This window comes from Dreissena polymorpha, chromosome 1 (assembly GCF_020536995.1).
Source record: "Dreissena polymorpha isolate Duluth1 chromosome 1, UMN_Dpol_1.0, whole genome shotgun sequence".
NCBI lineage: Eukaryota > Metazoa > Mollusca > Bivalvia > Myida > Dreissenidae > Dreissena > Dreissena polymorpha.
Window position 1 is genome coordinate 206,174,399 of NC_068355.1, and position 25,836 is coordinate 206,200,234.

At 40.2% G+C, this 25,836-nt stretch overlaps 1 protein-coding gene across 1 annotated transcript; it reads left to right on the plus strand.

Moving 5' to 3' along the window:
• The first annotated feature begins 1,110 nt into the window (after nt 1–1,110).
• On the plus strand, nt 1,111–2,796 carry LOC127866024 (uncharacterized). The gene has a single exon (XM_052406263.1). The coding sequence runs from the start codon at nt 1,111–1,113 to the stop codon at nt 2,794–2,796; it is 1,686 nt and encodes a 561-aa protein (XP_052262223.1).
• The last annotated feature ends 23,040 nt before the right edge of the window (nt 2,797–25,836 follow it).

Genomic DNA, 25,836 nt, shown 5'->3' on the forward strand with positions numbered 1-25,836 from the left:
CACCCATCCAAATTAAAATTACATGTAAATACCGTCATGAACTTCGCTTTTAATAGGGCTTTGTAGTACGTTTATTTTCAATGAAACACTGACACATTTTAGCTATCACTATTTTTTTATTATTCTAGTTTACGCATGCAATTGATAATTATAATTTTATAATTAGTTGTATCATTATTTTTATTGAAGCTTTTCTGCAAATAATTATACGGCTAATGCATAGAGCTCTTTGTTGCGTCGAAATGTCTGTCGTTCAGTCTTCAGACAATCTTAATTAGTTTGATGCTAATGACACGTTCTTTTAAAATGCAAATACATGTGTTAATGCATTCTTTTGGCAATGAACATTATATTTTTTAAATATTATTTAGGTGTTGTTTTTTTAGTTTCTTTTCGATGTATTGACTAAACAAGTCTCGTTATCCATATGCTTTGCGTTAGCTGACTAAGCTGTAAGCAATGCTTTTTGACTACCAGTGCATTGCGCATGCGCGAAAATCGGGAATCAAAACAATAACAATGAACTGTCCCCCGACAGACGCCTTCCTGTCATAGTCAGTAATTGACTGTAGGAAGTATCGAGTAGAAGTAGAAGATGTGTATGGCTTGTTCTCATTGAGTCGTGGGTTCCCTTTGTGTCGTGGTTATAGAGATCGCGTGAAATCACTTGAAAGAACGTTCGCAGGCGCTGCAGTTCGTTCCGGTAAAAAGTTTGATAGAATCGGCGTTCATTTTACAGATCGAAAATGCGTCAAAAACAGGTAAATAATTCAATTAACCATAACCCGATGCATTTTTATACACAAATAAACACTATTTCTACCCTTATATTGTTTCTAAGTAACACAAAATCCCCTATTTATGAGTATTTCCCATGTTACATCGTCTGTTGACATTTTTACAAAAATGACGGTCTGCGCATGCGCGAAGCACTTGCTGTAAACACACTAAAGTTTAGGTCACACTCAACCAATTGTTCCTTAATTGAATTGTTAAAATCAATTAAGAAACAATGGGTTCACTTTGAGAATTCCAATGAAACACATTTTTGTTTTTATTTTTCAGAAACAACCTATCAGACTGATGAAATGCAAGGCATATTCTAGGGAAATGATGATGAGTACATACAAGGCAGTGAAAGATGACCATTTGCCAGTTGATAGAGCAGCAATCATGTATGGTGTGCCAAAACAAACACTGAGGGACAGAGTGTTGAACAAAGTCAAGATCAGCTCAAGGTGGGGAAAAGATTCATTATTCACCCATGAAGAAGAAGAACTGCTTGTTAGCCATCTGGAATGGTTGGCCCAGGTTGGGTATGGCATTAATCGCTCTCAGTTGAACATTCTTGCAGGTGATTTGGCTGTGAAACTGGGTAGACGTTTAACTGACTCCAAACTAAGCAACAACTGGTATTATGCCTTCTTGAGACGATGGACACACAGGCTGAAAGTCATTAAACCAAGGGGTCTTTCATCAACAAGAGAAGCCGCTGTCACACAGGAGAATATTGACAGCTACTTCATGGATTTGGATGCTATTCTTATCAAGTACTCCCTGAAGTGTAAGCCACATCTAATTTATAATCTGGATGAGACTGGCATTCAGCCAGAGCATCGACCATCAAAGATTATCACAGGAGTTTCGTCAAGCAAAACTCAAGCTGTCACCTCTCCGAATACAGGCACCACAACCATTATAGCGTGCGTAAATGCGGCCGGAACAGCACTACCCCCTTTCTATGTGTTCAAGGGAAAACGGACAAACGATGACCTATTGAAAAATGCAGCAGTTGGTGCCAACTACGCCATGTCGGATTCTGGATGGGTAAACGGTGAGGTATTGATGAAGTACCTTGAAGAACACTTTCTGAAATTTGTTCAACGAGGATCAGGTGACATTTCCCAACCTATACTGCTCATATATGATGACCATGCTTCACATGTCTCCATTGACATAGTCAACTGGGCAAGAGAGCACAATGTCATACTGTTTGTGCTACCCCCACACAGTTCTCATGCCCTCCAACCATTGGACATTACATGTTTTGGGCCGTTCAAGTCTATTTTCCACAATGAATGCCATCTATACATGGCTAAACAGAGGGGAAGAGTCATTACAAAATATGACATAGCTGACTTGTCCGGGAAGGCTTACTTAAAATCCATGACACCAGCAACAATCGAGTCTGGATTCCGGAAAGCTGGCATATTGCCATTTGATCCGACAAAAGTTCCAGCAGAAATAATAGTGCCGTCTAAATCATTCCCCAAAATCATTCCAGAATTGCCAATTAGGACCATGAAAGAGCTCCTAGATGAAAAGTTAATGGAAACAGCTCCAAAAGCCAAACTTGAAAAACCAAAAGCTAATAAAAGTAAGACACAGGACAAAAAGAAGAAACCAAAAATGGGTGGAAAGGCCATTTCAGAAGACTCTACATACTTTCAGCTGCTAGAATACCAACAACAGAGAGAAGAAAATAACACAAAAGAAAAAACAAATAGATCAAAACAAAATTTGCACAAATCACCCCAACCAAGCACAAGCAAAGGTAATATCGTGGACTCTGACATTGAAAGCGAAATTGAAGACGAAGATCCAGCTAACAACTGTTGTATATGCAAGAAGTTTTCACCGCCAGGATTGGATCAGTGTGATGAACTTGTGATCGTCAAATGGGCCCAGTGCACAGCGTGTGGTCATTGGTGCCATCTGCGATTTTGTTCACAGATCAGAGTAGTGCGCCGGCTATCTGATTTCTTCTGTCCGCATTGTGCTGAAAGAGAGTGTTAAATCTATTGACAGTTACTTCATCTGTTAGGTTGTTTAAATAGTATTTTTATTAAATTGTTATGGATCAGTTAATTTCATTGCATCAGTATGTAATGTTTATAATTGTTCTTGTTGTTGTGTTAATAGTAAGTGACTAACAAGTAATTATTAAGTTTATGCACAACAATGACTTTTGCATATTTGTCAATAAAATCAATTGTGAAGATATTTTGCAATTACTGTTTTAATTCTTAATTATTGATCAAATAATTTGTTTGTCATTTAAATTATTTATTGTTATAGAAAATAAAATTGCATATGTATTTCATTAAAATTTTATGATTATTGTTTGAAATAAATAAGTTATAAAACACACACACACACACACACAATAAAACACTTACTTGTATTGCATATTACATTCAATAAAGAATGTAACCTGCAGTTTATATTGCATTAGTGTGTTTACAGCATGACATATTTGCTTACATACAACAGCCAATCAGAATCCACGACTCAATGAGAACGTATTTCCAAGATGGCCGCTTGACATGATGTAAACAAAACAAATAGTTAGAAGTTTTTGTATTCGTTTAAATCAGCGAAAAGTATCCAAATTGATTAACAAAGGATTATACTTGTGAAATTAAATCTTAATTGATTTGAACTCTTTAGTTAATAAAATATTTTACCGATTTATACACAATTACCCACGACTTAACAAGGCAATAGCATATGCATTATAACTAAAACAATCAATAAATTAAAAAAAAAATGTTATTGACATCGAGCGCCTTACCTATGGTTCAAACCTCAAACGAAATACAAAGAAAACAATGCATTGCAACCGTTTTTAATTACATACAATAAAATACAAACACTAGAACCAATACTGACCACTAGAGTGAACTTGAAATCGTTTTTTTAGATAACAGACAAATGGCTGCCAGCTATTCCCTCCGATTTGATCACGTGACCACACTCACAAAAATATCAAGTTAAAATAATAAGTACGGGTTATAAACCACTAAACAAATCGGGAGAAAGTCGATCCGGTCACAAATAATATGCATGATCGAGATCGAGGCAGCTGTAGTGAAATAATGGTAAACCAAGATTACCTTTCCACATCAGTCGATGTGGATGACATCTCGGAGTGGTGCGTAGATAAGATATTTACAGATGAAAAGTAACAATAACGATTAACACAACTTCTTCAGTTTTCAGCAGGATACACACACTCGATCCCGGCGTTCTTTGCGTCAGACATGGCCAGCGATCGGAACGGTCTGGTAACGGTTTGGCCATTTCACCACATTCCTCCCCATTTTATAGTCCTCCTCTGACCTTGCCAAGACATGCGACTACTCCAGGACCGAACATTTGGATCCGTATCCACCACAACACAATTTTAGACCCAACATTCGGATCTGTATCCACCACAACACACTCTTAGACCCAACATTCGGATCTGTATCCACCACAACACACTCTTAGACCCAACATTCGGATCTACCAGCAACATCCTTGACCACATTTTGTGATCAGAAGACCCTAACCCCATGCGCACACTCCTAGACCCAACATTCGGATCTGCCTACAACACACCAAGACCCTAACCCCATGCGCACACACTTCTTCTAGACCCAATATTCGGTTCTGCCTACAACACACCAAGACCCTCGCAACTCAAATCAGTGTAATGCCAGACAACCGGACATACCTTGCAGACAAAATGATTCGATTCCCGATCTGCACAACTCCCCTCGCCAACGTTTGACCCTTTTAGAGGTTATACAAACGCCTGCCGTTCTCAGCAGTTGTTCGCAGAACCCCCTCAAGGGTCAAGATGAAAATGGCTGCCGAAAGCGGTAAGCTCCACATTCCTGGTCAACATCCACTTAAGGACCACAGGTGCGTACTCCATTCGATCACTAACTGCACTCTCTTGCTCCAGCACTGACCCTGCAGTTGATTCTCCGACCATCCCGGGCACCCCCCCATAGCACCACTCGTTAACCCAGTTAATACAACATCTAAACTCGACTCATTGGCCCTTGTTTCCGATAACATTAAATGGACTGGCCCGGGTTCATGTACCGACTCATTATTTATATTTGTTTCCTGATTATTCGATTCAATCAACCTGGCATCTATCACCACACTGCAACCTGATCTGGGTCTCTGTGCAAACTCAGTTTCCTGAGTTGACCCAGTTACCCAAAACACTTTGTGCACTGGTTCGAGCTCCTGTACCTACTCAGCTTCCTGTGTCGATCCAGTCGCCTGAACCGCCATTGATTTTGTAGAAGATGGCCCTGGTCTTTGTGTCAGCTCAGCCTCCTGTGTCGACTCAGTCGCCGGGACCACTCCACGCCAACCAAACATTTGGGCAAAGAAATTATCTCTCAATTCTGGTCCCCACAGCTTAAGTAGTTCGGCCTGAACTCCCCAATGAAAAAGGAGTGCCCGGTAGTTCACTCGTGCCACGGTATGATCCATAGAAACCGACGGCAAACCCTTTCTAATAAAGCCTGATCTCAGTCATACAGCCAATTCCGGAAAAGCCAATCTCACCCTATGCACAAAGAGCATAGCCTCATCAATGCTCTGGAGGCCCAGACCACTGATCAGGAATATGACACCTCTGAACCGGACGCGATCCAAACCGGGTCCCCCATGCTTCCCGACCAAACACAGGCGGAAGATGCCTCGACATCACATGCAGCCTCACCGACCCCGTCTTAATCCGCACAACAGACCTTCCCGGACCCTCTTCTCTTCACTCCCTTCATCATGTCTAGACCGGGACCTGTCCCTAGTCTCCAATCTACTTCCTCCTCCGTACGCATTGACCGTCTGTCACTCCGGGCCATACGTACGGGCCCCTCCACATTTACTTCAGGCCAGTTAATCCCAAACTTTCCTTCCTCAACTACAGGCCAGTTAAACCCGACCTTTCCTTCCTCAACTACAGGCCAGTTAAAACCGACCTTTCCCTCCTCAACTACAGGCCAGTTTAACCCGACCTTTCCTTCCTCAACTACATGTCAGTTAAACCCGACCTTTCCTTCCTCAACTATAGGCCAGTTTAACCCGACCTTTCCCTCCTCAACTACAGGCCAGTTAAACCCGACCTTTCCTTCCTCAACTACAGGCAAGTTAAACCCGACCCTACCCTCCTCAACTACAGGCCAGTTTAACCCGACCTTTTCTACCATTTTCATGGCCTAAGGGCAACATGGTCCCTAGCTCAATGACTATGTCACACCCGGACACACATAGCATACCAAGGCCACGACTTCTTCTAAATCCCGAAATATATCCCGGCCATCGACACGACCGACCCAACTGTACAAGATGATCTGCAAGTATAAACCACGGAACATTGGTTAATCCCATCCAATCATATGACCTAACATGCCCCACATGCTGGGCATGTATACAGATCTATGTCTTCACCTTCTTCCTCCGTGACTCCCACACAACGTCCGTGAAACCACTCCTCACATACATCACATGCAATCATACAAGAGCCATCATCTATTCCCTACACGAACAGTATACGGTCTTATCTTTCCCAACTTCCATAAGGCTACAACTCTCTTGCTCACGAACCGCCAGTACAGGGATTTTATCCAGTTTACATATGTTCAGGCTGTAAGTATTTCGTCGGCCGCGATTCAGATTGAAACTGCACTTTTTTGAGCTTGTCAAACATTCATTACCAGGTGGATCAGTGCCGTGTATGAGCCATTCCTGAATAAATCGGAAATCGCTCACTGCCTTCACCACAACGCACCCCCGTGAACAATGAAGCATATCCTTTCCCTTTCCTAATCCATACGTACGGTTCCTTTCTTGGGCTATATAAACCACCTGGCCACTTAAACCCAAGGCGGCCCCCACTCCGTCAATGGTGTCTGCATATTTGTGCACCACCCACTCGCGCACCTGTTCGAACACCGGAAGCTTTTCCGGTAACTGAACAACTACCCGGTCCAAGACCAAAGTGTCCTCAGCCTGTATTGCAAGGTCGTTCATATTTGCATCGATTCGGGACATCGAGTCAGACTTCATCTGGCCGACTATCACAGATTGGCCCTTATCGTTATTAATACTATTTGGGCATTCTTGTTTAAAGTGTCCCATAGTGTTGCAATTGAGGTATTGCTGCCTGACTGGAGATGGAGATAGACTTCTGGTGGGCCTTGCTAAAAGCTGGTCAAGCTTTCCCATACAGATGTCAATCTTCTCCTCTAACATGTCCACCTTTTTCTCTACGGCCTCCACCCCATCTACAAGCATACCTTGCGAGGCCCATTTCTCCCCTACCACCTTGACCTGCCTTGCACACTCCACTTTATGTAACAATTTTGGTCGATACATAGTGCCGTGAGTGAAAATGTCCCACTTCAGCAGGTCAATAGCCAGTTCTATGGACACTGGCCACTGATTGATTACTCTCTCTCCAGCCTCTCTCTCTTTCGCACCCATGCAGAATCTTAATATTGATTTTTGCAACACATAATCGTCCGACAAGTCCCTATATGCATTGCCAGCCAGGGTACACACCCTGTCGGCCCAGTCATCCACAGACTCATTCTCCCCCTGCCTCGCACTCGAAAATGTGACCCTTGCTATTTCCAGCAATTCGACTTCGTGATGACAAAACCCGCTACAGTCTACCTGTGATGCGGGTAACACCGGAGGCGATGTGTCACGCCCCGACTGTACTTGTGGGTGCATATATGTTAATTGTGGTTGGATACTTGAATCAATAACTTGAACCTGACCGCCCACTAACATATTATGCAGCTGTCCCCCTTGTGACGCCGGCACCTGATTCATTCGCTCGTACATGACTGGCTGTGACCCCAGCTCCATGGCATGGTACTGTACAGGGTACATTCCATGTTCCAAAGGCATCGGAGTCACCTCCTGGTACTGACCAGACTGCGCATTATGTGCAAGCTGGTACTGAACAGGCTGTTCCTCCCGTGCTAAGGCATGGTAATGCACAGGGTACATGACATGTGCAACGGGCACCTGAGTCACAGCCTGGTTTTGACCATACTGCACGCCATGTATGAACTGGCAATATACAGGCCGTGCCTCCAGCGCCATGGCCTGGCTTTGTACAGGGAACACCCCATGTACCACGGCCATCTGACTCACCACCTGGTTTTGACCCGACTCAACCCCATACCACTCCCCCTCCTCATAAAACCTACGCTCGGTATCATGATTAGAATCAGGTGTACTAAACCCAAACATGACTTACATCCGATGCAAAGTAGATGTAACAATTGTAAATGTTGAAACGTCTCTTCATCCTGAAAATTGGATAGTCAAAGTTATTATATAAAGTTATTTTAGGGACTACTATAGATCAAATATTTAGTCCTGGAGATGCTACAATTTAAACAACACCTGTTGTGAAAACACTAGAATGAGGCGCTTGTTACACAGGTTTTTAAAATGAGTTATAGTACTCCTGCTTTAAAAATCTAGTGAGACCCTGATATTAATATTACATATTGTTGTTAATATCTCACAACAAGAGACTTATACAAAATGTACAAGCCACACACAGTAATGCATGCCGACAGAGAGATAACAATCAAAACAATTAAACTTCAAATTGGCATTGAGTGTAAAAAAACACACAAACACAATGTGGCATATGATTTATTAATCAATACAAACTGGCATAACTACTATTTCCCCTACCTGGTACAAGAAAAAAAATAAATTAATCAACGTACCCAAATTTCACACAAAAAATGATTTAATTTATTGGACTACGGTAATGCACTGAATGGGTGCGCTCATGAACAAATTTTAAGTGCACTGTAATCCACCAAAACTTTTCCAATATCTCGTTGGACAGAAACTTTAATTCATATTCCAACGAAATCAATCATGATATTTGGTATGTTGATTGCTATGAATAGCACAAAACATGAAATGTCGACAAATATACAAAATATGAAAGCTACAATATGAAGCGTGCACACACTTTTAATGAAATTGTGATCTAATCACGAACAACGTTTGATGCTGTAAACAGATTACTTATCTATTTGAAATAAGAAATTCACTAGTTAATGCCTTTTAACTAATGAAATTGGTATTGAATTACAAATGAATGTAACAAGTCTCTAAATGTATAGGGAAATGTCACAAGTAAAGTATAATTTTAGAAATTCACTAGTTATTGATAACCAGCGAAATTGTTATAATTGTAATGTCAGTTGTCTTCACTACAGATTGGACACTTCCTGTAGGAAAACACTAGAACATTTTATTTATGAAGAGACTTTAGTAATTGAACACAGGCCACACATCATATAATAAACAAATGGCAAAAAGGACTTAAAATTCAATGAAATAATCAAATGCAATACGATACGAACAGAACTCTTTAGATATCTAGATTTATTGAAAGTGTTTTGATACTTAATGAAGTTTCAATTTCACCGAAAATTCTTAACAATAAGAATTAATAATGGTGAAAATGCGAAACTTTTGCAAAACATTTTGAGTAGAGACACGCTACTCACACATAAAACAGAATTCAAAACAATGTGGTAATTCGTCTGACTGTAGGCAAATCAATGATATTACAAATGGACAGCTAAATATAGATGTTAAATGGAGCGAATAAAAAATTACAATGGAATTTACATGGTTGAAATCACCTCAATTGAACGTAGTGCAACCAACGTCGAAATCAGCCAAATAGCTGACAAGACACGACGTAATCGGTTGAAATGAATTCCTAATACCTAAATTGCAATGAAGAAATAATTAATTAATGAAATGCATACAATTAAAATGAAACAAACGAGGACAAGTATTCTTGAAAATGTTACAGGATGGCCGACTCGACAATTCACGAGTCAAAATTTCTGACTTTTTTCAAGTCAAAAATACAACGGGTTCGGAGCTCGCAGCGCCAATTGTAGTGAAATAATGGTAAACCAAGATTACCTTTCCACATCAGTCGATGTGGATGACATCTAGGAGTGGTGCGTAGATAAGATATTTACAGATGAAAAGTAACAGTAACGATTAACACAACTTCTTCAGTCTTCAGCAGGATACACACACTCGATCCCGGCGTTCTTTGCGTCAGACATGGCCAGCGATCGGAACGGTCTGGTAACGGTTTGGCCATTTCACCACATTCCTCCCCATTTTATAGTCCTCCTCTGACCTTGCCAATCTCCGTAGTATACGTTTAGTTGTGAGATGTTAACGGTTTCCCCCCCAAAAAACATGCCTTCGCTGCGAAGTCAAAGTGGGTGGGGAACGAGACTGCTTGTGGATTTCGAGTTGCTGGAAGTTTGTAACGAAGCTGCTTTTGTGCAATATTCAGCGATTTCGCAAGCTGTGTGTTTGAAGTCGGAGATATATATTGCTGACATTAATCATGTTGTGTACGTTCTTGTGACCACTGATCTGCATATGATACCAGTGGGAGAGCATCCCGAATCCCACATACTATGTGACATAGTCTGCAACATATGTTTCCTGGTCGAGTGGTTGGTAAGTTTCATCGTTATACATGCATATTACACATTTTACATTATTTGTGCTATTTTTGACACCCATTTTTCATGCTGATGAACCAACGGTCAGTGCCAGTAGTCCTACTGTCATTGGTCTGTGTGCTTTGTAGTGAAATAATGGTAAACCAAGATTACCTTTCCACATCAGTCGATGTGGATGACATCTAGGAGTGGTGCGTAGATAAGATATTTACAGATGAAAAGTAACAATAACGATTAACACAACTTTTTCAGTTTTCAGCAGGATACACACACTCGGGCCCGGCGTTCTTTGCGTCAGACATGGCCAGCGGTCGGAACGGTCTTGTAACGGTTTGGCCATTTCACCACACAGCGAACAGGGCGGACGTGTTTCAGACGGAGAGAGGAAAATTGAAAAATAATAAGATCTCGCAGTCAATTTAACTGCTTTTATAGCTTAAATTCATACTTATAATCAATTCTGGACACGCGTATGTGAGTCTGCAACTACCAGGAGTGACGGAGGAGGAAAAAGAACTGTGTTATTCTGAAGGACTGGTATTTTTTGTTGCACGCCTCGCGTCCGCCATCTTGTTTTTTGATTTTTTAATTCGACATTCTAGCGCTTAAGCCTTCGGGCTGCCCACAAGGGCCATCTAGGACTTCTCAAATAACAGTTTGTTTCATTCCCATGAACTGCGCTACCTAGATAGTGTTGAAATTCAGAAAAGAGCTGGCTTTCCTCTCTGCTTCTCCCGCGCGTCCGCCATATGCCCACATTTCACGTTTTCTTTTACCATTGTAAATTTTTATCTTTTTATCATATGTGTAACTCGCATGAACTGAACAAGCATACGAACCTTTTAGAAGAAAAGCGAGATATATGACATTTCTTTAACCATTTGCCTTTACTTGCGTATTATGAACGTTTGTGTGGTCTCTTTTATGTAGTTGAATTTTTATTGACGTTTCCCCATTTTCATGCCCAGCAATGTGTTAACTCCCATTTTATTAACCATTTGCCTTTATTTGCGTATTATGAACGTTTGTGTGGACTCTTTTATGTAGTTGAATTTTTATTGCCCACATTTTCATGCCCAGCAATGAGTTACATGTAGCTCCCATTTTATTAACCATTTGCTTTTATCTGTGTATCATGAATGTTTGTGTGGACTCTTTTATTAAGTTAAATCTTTTATTGACACTTCCACAAATTCATGCCCAGCATTGAGTTAGCTCCCTCTTGAGTTACGCCTGTTATGCAATACCCTTTACCTGTGACAATTGGCCCCTAGCTACCTCCGGCCGCTACATCAAACAGAGTCCTTCCCGAACAGCAATCCAGAAAGCTGTCAAGCAAGGTACATTGCTGATGCAGGCTCAACAGAATCGTCATCATCATTATAACTTCTGAAAATCCTACCCTGTTATCCCTTCCTAGACTTCCTGAAGCCCATACGAATCTCCCCACGTATAGTCCAAACCTACAGGCTGCCAGGCAACCCGCAACCCCGAGAGGGACATTGAGCAACACAGACTACTTGAAGCCCTTGCTAACTCTCCCTCCATCGCTGATCGACTAAGCCTAAAGGCTGCCAGGCAACCTGCAACCCCGAGAGGGACATTGAGCATCTCAGCCACAGCCCCATCAGCTTAACAAGGTAAAAATGGCCTCCAACAATAGTAATGTTATCCTCAGCTACATCCAGCAACCACTTCAGTCTCCCGCTCACAACCCTGTAAACAAATCAAGCGGAGGTGCTATCATAAAATCTAAAGACTACGAACTTAACCACCACAAAAATCTGATAAAAAAGAGGAAGCACTGTGACCGCCCTTTCATGAACATTATTCCAAAAGATGGAGGTAGACAGCTGAAAATTGAGTGCAGTGCTGGCTGCTTTGAGCTCTTAAAAGCTGAGCTTGAGAAATTGGCCCTTGATCAAGAATTATCAAAAACATTCAGGATTGCTTGTATTGTGGAAAAATCGGTTGACGTGGCTGGTAACTTGCCACAAATTACAATTAAGGTACATAGTCTACGCAAAAATGGCACCCGAACAGCACGCCCAAAATTTACCATAAATATTTACAACACTCAGTGCTCACTCCTTATCAATGGTGCTTGCACACAGGACTTCCAGGACGAGATCCTGCCAGAGATCATCAAAAACCTGGAACAAAACCCAAATTTTTCTTCCCTAGATAGAACATATGCAGCAGTTATAGATAGGTGCCTGGAGAAGAGTATTACAGAACAAGTTGTTCAGGACCGCCCATCGTTAGGGCATCCAGCAGCAGAAGGCTCCAATGTATCAGACGTGTGTGCCCACTGCCAGAGTGACGTCACTGACGGGATCGCCTGTGACGGATGCGGAGGTTGGTTTCATTATGAATGTGAACAGCTGGGTCGTGATTTTAAAAAGTTCTACGAAGATGGGGCCTCTATTCCCTACAGTTGCCTATCGTGCAGACACCTGTCCATACTGTCCCAACACTATCCCCCCTCCGTCCCGGCTATCGTAGACGATATAGCTCCGATGGAGAATGAACTATTCCCTAGAGGTGATGAGAGTGAAAATGTGACCCCCAAACTACAGTACACAGGCGAGACTACGTCTACCAAGAGGACCGAACCACCATCACACCAGCAGATAGCCCCCCCCACCCCCGCGCTCCACAGACCCTTATGCCCCACATACTGGCTCCCAGGTAACACACAACCAAGACGTCAATGCACAGCCAGGACCTCTGAACCATGTTGACCAAGCCTATAGGCTGCCAGGCAACCTGCAACCCCGAGATCGGGGTAACACCACATGCATGAGCGCAGAGCCGACGCTTATATTCCCAGATCATGACAGAACAGATCAGGGAATAGACTGCGAAAACAAGGACCCTGGTTTGCACAGTAAAAAGCTGATTGGGGGAAAAACAACTAGTATCTTTAAGATATCCAATCCTGCTAAGGACTCAGTACCTGGCAAGCCAAATAAGAAAAAGAATGAAAACCGCCAAGATTCTGATATACAGCAGCAGTTGGAATTCTCTATTGCTACTCTCTCAAAATTAGAAAAGAAAATAGAGGAATAAGAACTGAAGAACAAAATACTCTCAATCCAAAACAATGCGTCTCACACACCGAATCAGTATTACTAAACGGATCCTGTACCAACAACGGCTAATTACCCTGTAGATGGTAACCCAGTCTCTGCGCAAAAACACCGCCTTGAAGACAGAATATCTGCACTAGAAACCGAACTATTGAAAACGAGAATAAATAGTCTGGAAAACGTACACAAACTCTCTAATCAACTCAATGGACTTCTCATGGCAAATAGACAGTATTCTTATTTTCCATCACAGACTCCTATCTACCCCTGTAATCACTACATGCCTCCTAGTACACACTACATACCTTCTGCTGTACCACAGATCTCCATAGGACAACCCGGTAATCACTTTATGTCTCCCATCTCCTGCCACATACCTACTGCAGTATCTCAGATGTCCGCTGGATTTCCTTCCTGGGTGCCACCCCCATATACGCGACCACTTCCGACAGGCTTTTCAGCCTGGCCCCCTGCAGCTCCCCAAATGAACAAAGGTCAACCTACCTGGTCTGCTGCCCACCCACCCCCGCGCTTCACGGTCCCCTATGCCCCACCTACCGGCTCCCAGATGACCAATAACCAATATACCAACACACAGCCAGGACCTCTGAACCATTTTGACCAAGCCCATAGGCTGCCAGGCAACCTGCAACCCCGAGATCGGGGTAACTCCACATACATGAGTGCAGAGCCAACACAGATCCAGCAAGACAGGGTATCGTCCTCGCAGGGACGAAGCCTTACACAGTATAGTGCGGGCCAAAGTGGTAGCGAAGTGACGCGGGAATCTCGCCAAAGAAGCACCCCCATCGGTGACCCTATCGGCGACGGCAGACAATATCACCACCATTCATCTACAACGAAAAGAGTCACCTGGCTTGACAGAAAGAGATGCAGAAGTGATGTGAAAGATTGGAGGGTGATGAGACCAAATGGCACCACAGCCAACCACTCGACCCCAAAAATATCCCGCACTACTCATGCCGACATTATCAACCTTTTAGATGTGCCAATGACCAGTAATTCTGACATCCTTGAACTCCCTCCATCACATGCTAACATCCTTCATAGTACAACCGAACAGAATAATAACCCTGACAATTCAGTCCTTCTCTCATCGCACAGAGATGATGTTGGTGACCAAGCCTATAGGCTGCCAGGCAACCTGCAACCCCGAGATCGGGGTATCTATACATACCTGAGCGCAGAGCCAATACAGAGGCAGCAGGACTACGTATCGTCCTTGCAGGGAAAAAGCCTTACACAGGTTGGTGTGGTCCAAAGTGGCAGCGCAGTGACGCGTGAAACTCACCAAAGAAGCACCCCCCTCGGCGACGCGGTACATACACCAGATGGTAATCCTGATAGGAGCACCCAGAGAAGGCTCGATTCTGATGGATATGTGGAAGTGGACACCAACCCAAACTCTGCAGCTCCTTTTTTATGCCAGGGCCGGGCTTCTGCAAAAATAGACCATCCGAGCACTCAGACAACGCAAGCCCAATAAATCCACATCACAGCGACACAAAAACACAGCCCGTAACTCGAGCAGAACCTCCCTGAGGTTAACCACCTTCAATGTTAAAAATGAGAAATCAAACCTAGTTATTGTCCAGGATCTCTTAAAGAACTGTGACATATGCTGCATCCAAGAGCACTGGCTATTTCAATTCCAACTCCCACAGCTCAACGACGTAGATGAAAATTTTATCTCTCATGCTAAAGCAGTAGACTATAGAGACCCCATATCCCCCCTACAAATACCGCGAGGCTACGGAGGTAATGCTATCCTGATGATGAATAACTGGAACCTAAAAACTGATCTCCCTGAGGATGGCAGTGATAGAATAATCGTCATGGTGATAGTTGCTGATCCAGATATCTGCATTATCAGTGTTTACCTACCCTGTCGGGGAAATAACTCCAAAGATAAATTCTGTGAGGTAATCTCAGAAATCGAGGAGCTGTTGGAGAAATACAGCGACACTCATGCACTCTTCATCCGTGGAGATTTCAACTCCTTGTCTAGGCAACCACCCAATGACAGAGACCAAACTCTCAGAGATCTGATAAAGAAGTATAACCTCCACACAGACCAGGATGGTGAGCCCACCTTCTTCCATGCAATCGGAGAGCAATCCGCCGAGATAGACTACATCTTAAAAAACACGTTGACACGCGAGATTTCCTCCAGTGTAGTTACTGCTGGACAACAACACTCAAATGTATCAGATCACATTCCGGTCTCAACTGAAATAAAAATCACCTTCCATGATAAATTTAACGATATTATGACACATCCTAAACCAAGATGGAGTAAGTGTAACAAAGAGATTTATAGAACCTACCTACAACAATCTACCAAGCCTATAGGCTGCCAGGCAACCTGCAACCCCTGGACATTGAGCTTCTCATTGCAGCACTCACACAAGCCACAGTCGCAAGTATACCCAGCTACAATCCTACAGCGAAGAAAAAGAAACGGCCTCCAAAAGCTAGAGGTCCTGATATCCAAGCTGCAGCAAGAATCAGTAAGCATGCATGGTGGGTGTGGAAGTGTGACGGAGCGCCCCGAGGTGACAGTCGTCCATCAGCCGTAGAGATGAAGAAAGCCAAGCAAAACCTCCGTAAAGCCCAAAGGAAATTAAATACCATGAAGAGATGCTACCGATGACAACACTTTCTATAAACTAGTCCGCCAGCAAAGATCCAAAAGTAGGCATCTTACCGGCTGCCTCCTGCATGAAGGAAGACAACTAACATCTCCTGAGGAAATTTCTTATGGATGGGCAAAACACTTCGAGACGTTGGCAACACCAAAAAACGATCAAAGATATGACGATTCCTATCTGAAACAAGCCACTGACGACTTGAACCACCTACAAATATTCTTCCAGACAAGAGGGGTCTCAATAGCAGATACAGACGTCTCCGAGGTCGAGTGTGCCGTGGCAAAACTGAACAACAACAAGGCAGCCGACTACATGGGCCTGACTGCCGAACATCTCAAGTATGGTGGAGTAGCGATCTATCCTGTACTGGTGAGGTTAATTAACACAATATTGAAGCAAAATCAAATCCCACCTAGTCTGAAGAAAGGTGTTATCACCCCGGTACACAAAAAAGGAAGTCTGCAAAACCCTGATAATTACAGAGGGATTACTGTCACGTCCATTCTACTCAAGGTTGTGGAACATATCCTCAACGCAAGACACCGGCCAGTCTTCATGACGACCCAGTCTCGCCTTTAATCTGGATTCACGCGCGGCACCTCTTCCATCAAATCGGCGTTTCTAGTGTCGGAATGCCAACTCGAAGCCAAATCCAGGAAAAACCAGCTGAACCTTATAACACTGGACACACGGAAAGCCATTGATGTCGTCAACCATCATATACTATTGCGCAATCTAATTTTAGATGGAATAGATCCAGCTGAATGGCTATTCCTATGCAATATCTACTCAAACACAAGCTCATGTGTGAAGTGGCAGGGAATACTGTCTGGGCAATTCAACATATGTCAAGGGGTGCGCCATGGGGGTTTTCTCTCCACAGAACACTACAAGAGATTCAATAACCCTCTTCTCCTCAACTTAGAAGAGAGTTTCAGGGGAGCTCGCATCGGCCTCATTAATATACCACATACTACTTGTGCGGATGACCTGGCGTTACTGTCCCACTCGGACAGGAAGATGAATCTCATGCTCAAAACTGTCGAAGAGTTCAGTCGTAGACACAGGTACGACATCAACCCATCAAAAAGCAGCTGTATCAGGGTTCACCCGAAATGCCCTGACCAAAGCACTAACTTTGTACTAGAAGGCACTCGCATTCCCTTTGACACGTCCACTACTCATCTTGGAATACACAGAAATACCAAATGCAAAGTAAACACAAAAGATAAAGTTGAGCTAGGAAGGCGCACAGCATACTCGCTGATGGGGGCTGGCTTCAATGGAAAGAACGGGCTGAATTAATCTGTAAAATCCCGTCTCTGGTCCACTTTTGTAGTACCAAGAATATTATACGGCCTGGAGGTCCTACCCTACAGTCAGACCGACCTCAAAGCCATAGAAGTATTCCAGATAAAAACCCTAAAGCAGGTGCAACACCTGGCAGACAGGACCTCAAACGTTGCTGCTCTGTCTCTGTTAGGTATTTTGCCTATTCGAGCTCAACTACACAAAAACACACTTAATTTGTACTACAGTTTAATCCAGAAATCAGAGACAGTCGAATACAATGTGGCTGAGAGACAGCTGGCTATGAAATTGCCAACAGATCATAGTTTCTTCTCAAATATTTGAAAACTTCTCCATACATATAATCTACCGACAGCGTACCAACTCCTCGACAGCCCGCCTGGCAAAGAAGTGTGGAAGGCCAAACTAAATAGTGCTGTGGACCAGCATACCATTGCGACATGGCGGGAAGAAATCAAAGAAAAACCTTCCTTAAAGTGCATTAATACAGATGCTCTCTCTGTTGGAAAAACCCACTACCTGTACACCTATGTGAGGCCAAACAAAATTGACATCCTAAGAGCAGAAACCAAAGCAAAGCTGCTGACAGGAACCTACACCCTACAAGCTAATAGAGCTGTTTTCAATCAATACGCTGTGAATCCAACTTGCACACTTTGTAAAACAGAACCTGAATGCAGAGTGCATTTTATAGCCAAGTGCCCCATTTCCGATGCTGTGAGAGACAAATTCAAAGCCCGTCTCCTTGAGTGCCTGCGCCTCCACGGGAGAGAAGATCCGCTGGAGCTTGTGAATAATGCAGATAGCTTCACACAGCTGATCCTTGACAGCACACATCCAAGTGTCAACAACGGTCACCTTCCCTCAGAGAAGGAAATAGAATCCATAGAGCTGCTGTCCAGAGAGAACATTTGGTGTATCCATCTCCTTCGGTGCCGTGAGGTTGCAAAGGGGTCATAATGATATTATGCAGTTGTTCCTTATGCAGGGAAATGCAAATTTATAATATTTTATTAATTTCTCCTTCACTCAGATACAAAACTTAAGATCAAAAACCTGAAAAGCTGTTATCTGCCTTATGATGCCGAAGAGATAGTGACCTTTGATGATAATGAGGATGACATTGAGGAACACAGTTCCGACAAAGAAACTGAAGGTTTGTGTACTAGGGGCGTTAGTGGTGTAGCATTTACCATTGCAACCACGAACAGAACAACTCAAACCGGGTCTGTTGTTATAATAATATAATTCTTAGATGCAATTTGTGCTTCCACTGCCAATTTTGGCCAAATTTTGTGTAATTTACGCATGTAGTGATGTACATAACTTATCCGAAGCCCTGACAGTTTGAATAAGGTTATTATAAGGTATTAATCCTGTGCACTTATTCATCCAACATCCCTTGGCATTTCCGAAATTGTTTTCTTCATTTTTTTAAAAGAACGCTCAATGTATCAGAATGGCAACAGTTTGGAACCTGCTCAGCATTGAAATATTTTATTTTACGAACTAGACAAGCTAAGCTTCTTGTAAAACTTGTCAATGTGTTATCTGTTTTCAGGGGAAGTGAATTTCGACCAGCATTCCGAAAATTAGGTGAACTTACGGTGATATTCCCTAATGCTTGCCACTTGGCAATAACAGCCACATGTACCGAACAAAGAAAGAATGAATTGACAGACACTTTGCAATATAGGAAATACACCTGTGTGTCTATTAATCCGGACAGACCCAATATTTATATAAGTAAAAGGTCAAGATTACCAAATATAAAAAAATGATAAGTTGGACTCATTGATTGAGCCAGTGGCAGTGGAGCTAACTGATAAATTGAGTGACTTCACAGTAACTATCATGTATGTTGAAAGTTTGGAGGCGTTGGGTTATTTTTACCAGTACCTTAATTCTTATTTAGGTAAAAGGCAATATACTGGTGAGGAAATTCCGGAGAATAGAATATTTGCTCAGTATCATAAGGATTATACAAAAGCAATGAAATCCTTTATTGTGAGTGACTTGTGCAAGAAGAAACCATCAATTCGCCTTGTTCTTGCGACAGTTGCTTTAGGAATGGGACTAGATGCCCCAAGTATATCAAGGGTAATTCACTGTAGACCACCAACCAGTTTGGAGGCCTACATGCAGAAAATAGGTCGAGCCGGAAGAAAAGGTCAATCTTCTGAAGCTATCTTGTATTACAATAATAATGACAAAGGCTAGGAAGGGTATATCAGATTCCATAATACAGTACTGCCAAGATGACGTTAATTGTCTAAGATTGCTGCTGGTCAAACACTTCGATTTCAGTGAAACACAATACTCAGGAAACCCAAATGGGTGTTGCTCAAATTGTAAAAATGTACACTTGAACAAGTGAGATAATAGTCTAGGACTCAATTGAGTGAAGTGTGAAGAGTGAAAAAAACATCTGATAAAGACAAAACAAGTCTATAACATCTGTGTTCATTTACATCTGATAAAGACAAAACAAGTCTTAAAAATGTATGTCCATTTACATCTGACAAAGACAAAACAAGTCTATTAAATGCGTGTACATTTTATTTTGATCAAGACAAAACAAGTCTTAAAATGTGTGTTCATTTACACCTGATAAAGACAAAACAAGTCTTAAAAATGTGTGTTCATTTAAAGTGCTGTGCCTCCGAACACAAGTGACACTCGGATTTTTAAACTTTAAATGGGAGAAGCCGAACACAGACAACTGACATCTGAAAAATGCATATCACTTACTCAACAAGTAATTATTCAAGAAAGATATTATTTTAATGTGCATAATCCCTTATTATCTGATTTTTCACAAATTCTCCTTTTTATTAATGGTAAAAACATATTAACTAGTGCTTATTTTGAAATAAAGTCAAGTAATAAGTAAGCAAAATTGTGAAGTCAATTTTCTATTTGAATTATAAAACAAGATGAATGCATATCTAGCTTCATGTAACAGTGATATATGGAAAGAACTAAAGATATAGTTAAAATAGAGTTGTCTAATGATTTTTTTTCATTTTCCATTTCCTTCTATAAACAATAAATTTTTATTTTATTTTTACTATTACCCAACCAGTTTGAACACAACATTATGATCATGAATAAAAAAAGATCAATATAAATAAACAGGAAGTGTTCATAAACATTAGAATAAAATGACATTAGCAACAAAGTACAGAAATTATTTACGTACAAAATTTAATATACAGTTTTCTTGTTTCTTGTTCCAACACAGATCTTCAGATTGTTCCTGAGATGTTCTCGTGAAAATTATACTGGCATCATTATTAAAATTACTAATATTGTTTTGGCATATAGGGAATTATGCTTCAATATCCCTGTATCGCTGAAAATAGCTCAGGCACCTAGTCCCCCGAGTTATAACTCGTATTAGCTGCTCTGTGGCAGGGGTATCATCGGGCGCCACCCGACTCATTGTAGCTAGGTTCGGCTTATGTCAAACAATATTCAATATTGTTTTAAAAAGGTTGAATGATTAATAGACAAGGCAGTCTGCAATTCAAGTAAATTGATATCTTTGCAACTCATGTGAATTGATATTTGTCCTTGTTATTAATATTTTACATCATTGATTATAAAATGGATTTGTATTCAGTTGTCAAGGTGCTTAATTGATATATACATGTACAATTATAGTTGAAATTAGATACTTGATTTCACAAAACAGTCAAGTACTTATAGGGATGTAAAGTTCGAATGTGTATATGTATGGATTCAAGGAATCGAGTACTCTTAATAAGAAAATAAGGGAAGATATGTATAGCAACAGGTATATGTATGCATTTCATAAGTTATTATAAGTATGACTATCAGTTTCATGATAAAAACCATAGATGAGACGAGTTATGAAAAGAATTGTAATTATGCATCCATTTATAATTCCATTGTTATTGGAATTAAAGTATAAATTTGTTGAATGGTTTTTGGTAATAATTATGCATTTATCGCAAATCGGTAACACTTGGCATTGATAGTGACATATTTTAGGCTAAATGGTATTGAAAATTCAAAATGTAATAGTCTTAAATATGTAAGTCTAGCTCTCGAAGTATACATGATTAATTAATACTATTTAGAACTGTCAATTTAGTCAGTTGATGGAAATAGGCTATATCCATCAACGGTGGGGAGAATGTTCGAAGACCTTAACACTCAACTTAATTGATAAATACAATGTATACAGGTTAAGAGCAGCGTTATGTGTGTTGTTTGTTATAGTAAATAGAAAAACAATATTCCATTTTCCCTTTTAACAATTGTGTAATAAGTAAATAAACCAAATAAAACTGTTCATGGCTTTGTTTTCATAAAGACTGTTTTCGTGAATTCATAAGTGTTTCTTTTAACAAGATCATTCCAGTTCATGAGTATAATTATATTGTTATACTCCCTTATTTAATGTCACTGTGGGTCAACAATGTCCTCTACATTTTCTTCATTTTCATCCGCAGGCATAGGTATACCACGCTTCAAACAATTTATGGTATGCATTACTTTTTCTTTGAGCAAAGCTTTCTGTGGCAACAGTTCTTTAAATGCACTTGTTTTAATGGAACAATAGCCATCCAAAGTCCGTCCACTTACTTGACAAAATGGCTTCAAATTTTTCAGATGTTTCAACAAGCAGCTCAAATCCTCATTTTCACTTCTACTCTTGTGTGAAGATTTCACTTCCTTGTAAGTGATTTGTAAATCAATATGTGAGACAATATCATTAACAACTGGATAAGCTTTTGAAATGGTTTCAATTGAGTGTTCGTTTTTGTTAGAACCAAGACCTTTAATTAGTTCTTTCATCTCCTTCACTTGATTTTCCTTTTGCATATATGCAGCCTTGTTTTTTGCTTTTGCTCCTTTTGGATTAACACATGCTGCTGCTCGGACCTGAATTGCAAGTTTTGGTGGCAACATAACTTCGGTTTTTAATATATAATCTAAACACTCGACCATATACTTGGATAGTGGGGAGTGATTATAGAAGAAGGGATCATCATCTTGAGGCAGTTGTTAATCCTGAAGACATCTCATTCTTTCACAGCATCTTTCAAGTTCAAAATGATGAAGTAGTGCTGCAGAAAGTTCATAACATAATTCTTTAAGTCATCTGGCTTCACAAGTTTTACATTAATTAACAAGTTTCCAACTGGAATTTGTATGGTCTCCTTTTCTTCTAACACTTTTGTTGGTATTTCGATTCTTGTTTGTCCAGTTTGCTGCTGAAATATAAGTGAAACTTTTCCATTTTCTGCAAGGAGGCTGACTCTCTGTCCTTCAACTATGAGCTCAATTCTTTCTGGGCTTTCACACTGAGGTAAAACAGGACACATACATAAATAAACAAGCAAATTCGTTGAATTGATATCCCCCGCCAATATACTGCTGGACACAAAAGTGTTATATTTGACACTCAAAAAAGCATTTTTTCAAGATAAAAAGGGCCATAACTCCATTATTAACAGATGGTGTAAAATGCCATTTGGCGTGCATCATCATCTTATCCTTATATATACTCATACAAAAAATTAAGAATACTTATTTATTGCATTTAAGAGTGACTGCTTGTGTTTACTTTGTTTTCCAACACAACTGCAGTCATGACATCCCCAAGCATTTGCCAACTTTTCCCCATCAATTATTAGATAAAAGGAATAAAATCTTTTTTTTTTGTCAATGTTGCACCTGTAAAAAATGTTGATGCACTAGGGGTAAAACATTGGGAATGTAAACAGTAAACAATGATTCAAGCCCTTCATAAGCAATGGTATTTTGGCCATCAAATGCATGTTTTTTTAACGAATATAGAAGTCATTTTTTCCCCAATGAAACTGTTTTTTCCAGCATAATTTAATTACTTTAATGGTAAAAAGTACATTCTGTTATACTTACTGTTCTGTTGCAGGGGCCATAATACCAATTTATATTTTATTAAAGAGCCTGCATCTTTATATATGTGAGAAATGTACCAGCTACAGAACAGATAATCTTTTTGCAGAGTTATTATAACCAAATTAAATCATGTTGATTTTTTTTAAAAATAAACTTGTACAGACAATGTGAATATCAAGTTTTTTTGCTGTTTAATACTCCATTCAGTTATCTAGCACTATATCATTAAGGAAGTTTGTGGCCTTTGTGAGTACAAACTCCTTTGAGGGAATGAGCTCAACACAGAATAAAGTTGTAACAATATATTTAATAACAAAATGTACATATGTTCTCGCACGGAGTTCCGCAAGTTTTATATCTGCCTCAATGTTTAAGTTGGAGTTATTATATACCATTACTATCTTGACATGTTCTACTAAACTTGTTTAAATCTGTGAATAACAATTTATATTTTATAATCTAAGAAAGGCATGATCAAAACATATTGGATGGATTAAAACGGCATGATGAATATTGATGATTATTAATAAAAATCATACAAACAGTGAACAAGCATAATGAATGTAAATCTTGCAAACTGTGAACAAGCAAGTAGATCATAATATAAGATTATACAACAAAAGGATTGACAAGCACTTTTTTTTAATCTTCATATTTAGGAATTAAATAGTTTCTCATATTAATGTATAGTTGTCATTAAATTATTAACTGCACAAATAACTATCTGATCATAAACAAAAATCTAAACAAACGAATAAGGTCAACATAAGTCCTTGTGACAATATCCTCCCCTCTACAAAAATTAAATGCTCCTGCATTTAACATTGATCTGTTATGGACATTTTGTAGTTTTTGTCTTTTTCTTTTGGTGGTTGTGCCAAATTGTTTTTCCTCATCAATCATAATAAATTGTTCCAAATGTGTATTCCTTTGTAGTGTCAAAGTATTTGGTTTTCCTTCTATTAAATCTGTTGATTTCTTCTTCTGGGAGGTCACATTGCGCCAGCACCTTTGGAATTTCATCATTTAAGAGGTTCACATTTTTGAAAAACATCCTATTGTTGAAAATGTCTCTCAAAAGCCTGTCAATTTTGTTTACACGTGTTTTCAAGGTTTTCTTCGCCTGACCGGTGCACAATCGCTTTGCATCTTCCGCTGCATCCATGGCCTGCTCCACCATGTCCATGCATGTCATGAACACTTTTAATTTTTCCTCTTTGTCTTGTTGCATTTCCTCGAATGCGTTCTTGTAAAGTGATGTCACCTTTTGGAATTCTTGAGTTATTTTGATTGTTTCCTGCTTGTTTACTTTCACAGCTGGTGCTGCCTTCTTGAGGTCCAAATCATCAAGCTTGTTATATGGAAGCAGGCTACAGACAGCTTTCCTGTTGTTGTAATTGTCCATCCTGGAACAGTTGCGCTCCTTTCTAGATGTTCTGTTCGTTTTCCTTTTTGTCAATCTGGAAAGACACTTCCTGGCATAATGACCAAACTTGACCATCTGAAGCACCGTGTTCCAATGGCTGGGCATTTTCTCAGATGCCAGTGTTGCCATTTGTTGTGCCCACAACGATGGCATTCTAACCTCTTGCAGTCACTAACCTTCTGTGGTTGAATTTGTTGTTTTGTCTTGGGCTTCCGCCATGTCCATCGAATGAAGCTGGTTGATGTCATATTGCGTACAGTTGACCATTACTAGCTTAAATGAGAGTTCAGGAAAGGTATAGCAACGTGAAAGTGCTATACACCCGATTCTTTCACCACTTATCACAAAGGAAGTTTGTGGCCTTTGTGAGTAAAACTCCTTTGAGGGAATTAGCTCAACACAGAATAAAGTTGTAACAATATATTTAATAACAAAATGTACACGGAGTTCCGCAAGTTTTCTATCTGCCTAAATGTTTAAGTTGGAGTTATTATATACCATTACTATCTTGACATGTACTAAACTTGTTTAAATCTGTGAATAACAATTTATATTTTATAATCTAAGAAAGGCATGATCAAAACATATTGGATGGATTAAAATGGCATGATGAAAATTGATGATTATTAATAAAAATCCTACAAACAGTGAACACGCATAATGAATGTAAATCTTGCAAACTGTGAACAAGCAAGTAGATCATAATATAAGATTATACAACAAAAGGATTGGCAAGCACTTTTTTTTAATCTTCATATTTAGGAATTAAATAGTTTCTCATATTAATGTATAGTTGTCATTAAATTATTAACAGCACAAATAACTATCTGATCATAAACAAAAATCTAAACAAACGAATAAGGTCAACATAAGTCCTTGTGACAACTATCTACATCTATGACACTTAGACAAATTTGAAACACATTAACATAAGTGATTAATTAGTAAATGTTCTTACATAATAATTATGTTGTTTTTCATTTTATAGAATTTGTATCCATCTTACTATTCAAAATCATTTATTTGATTGATTTACATATGTACTTGGCATGTGATGTGTTCCAAACTTATCCAGCTAACAAAAA

Coding starts and splice junctions, on each gene's coding strand:
- LOC127866024 (XM_052406263.1), top strand. CDS start 1,111: ATGATGATGAGTACATACAAGGCAGTGAAAGATGACCATTTGCCAGTT.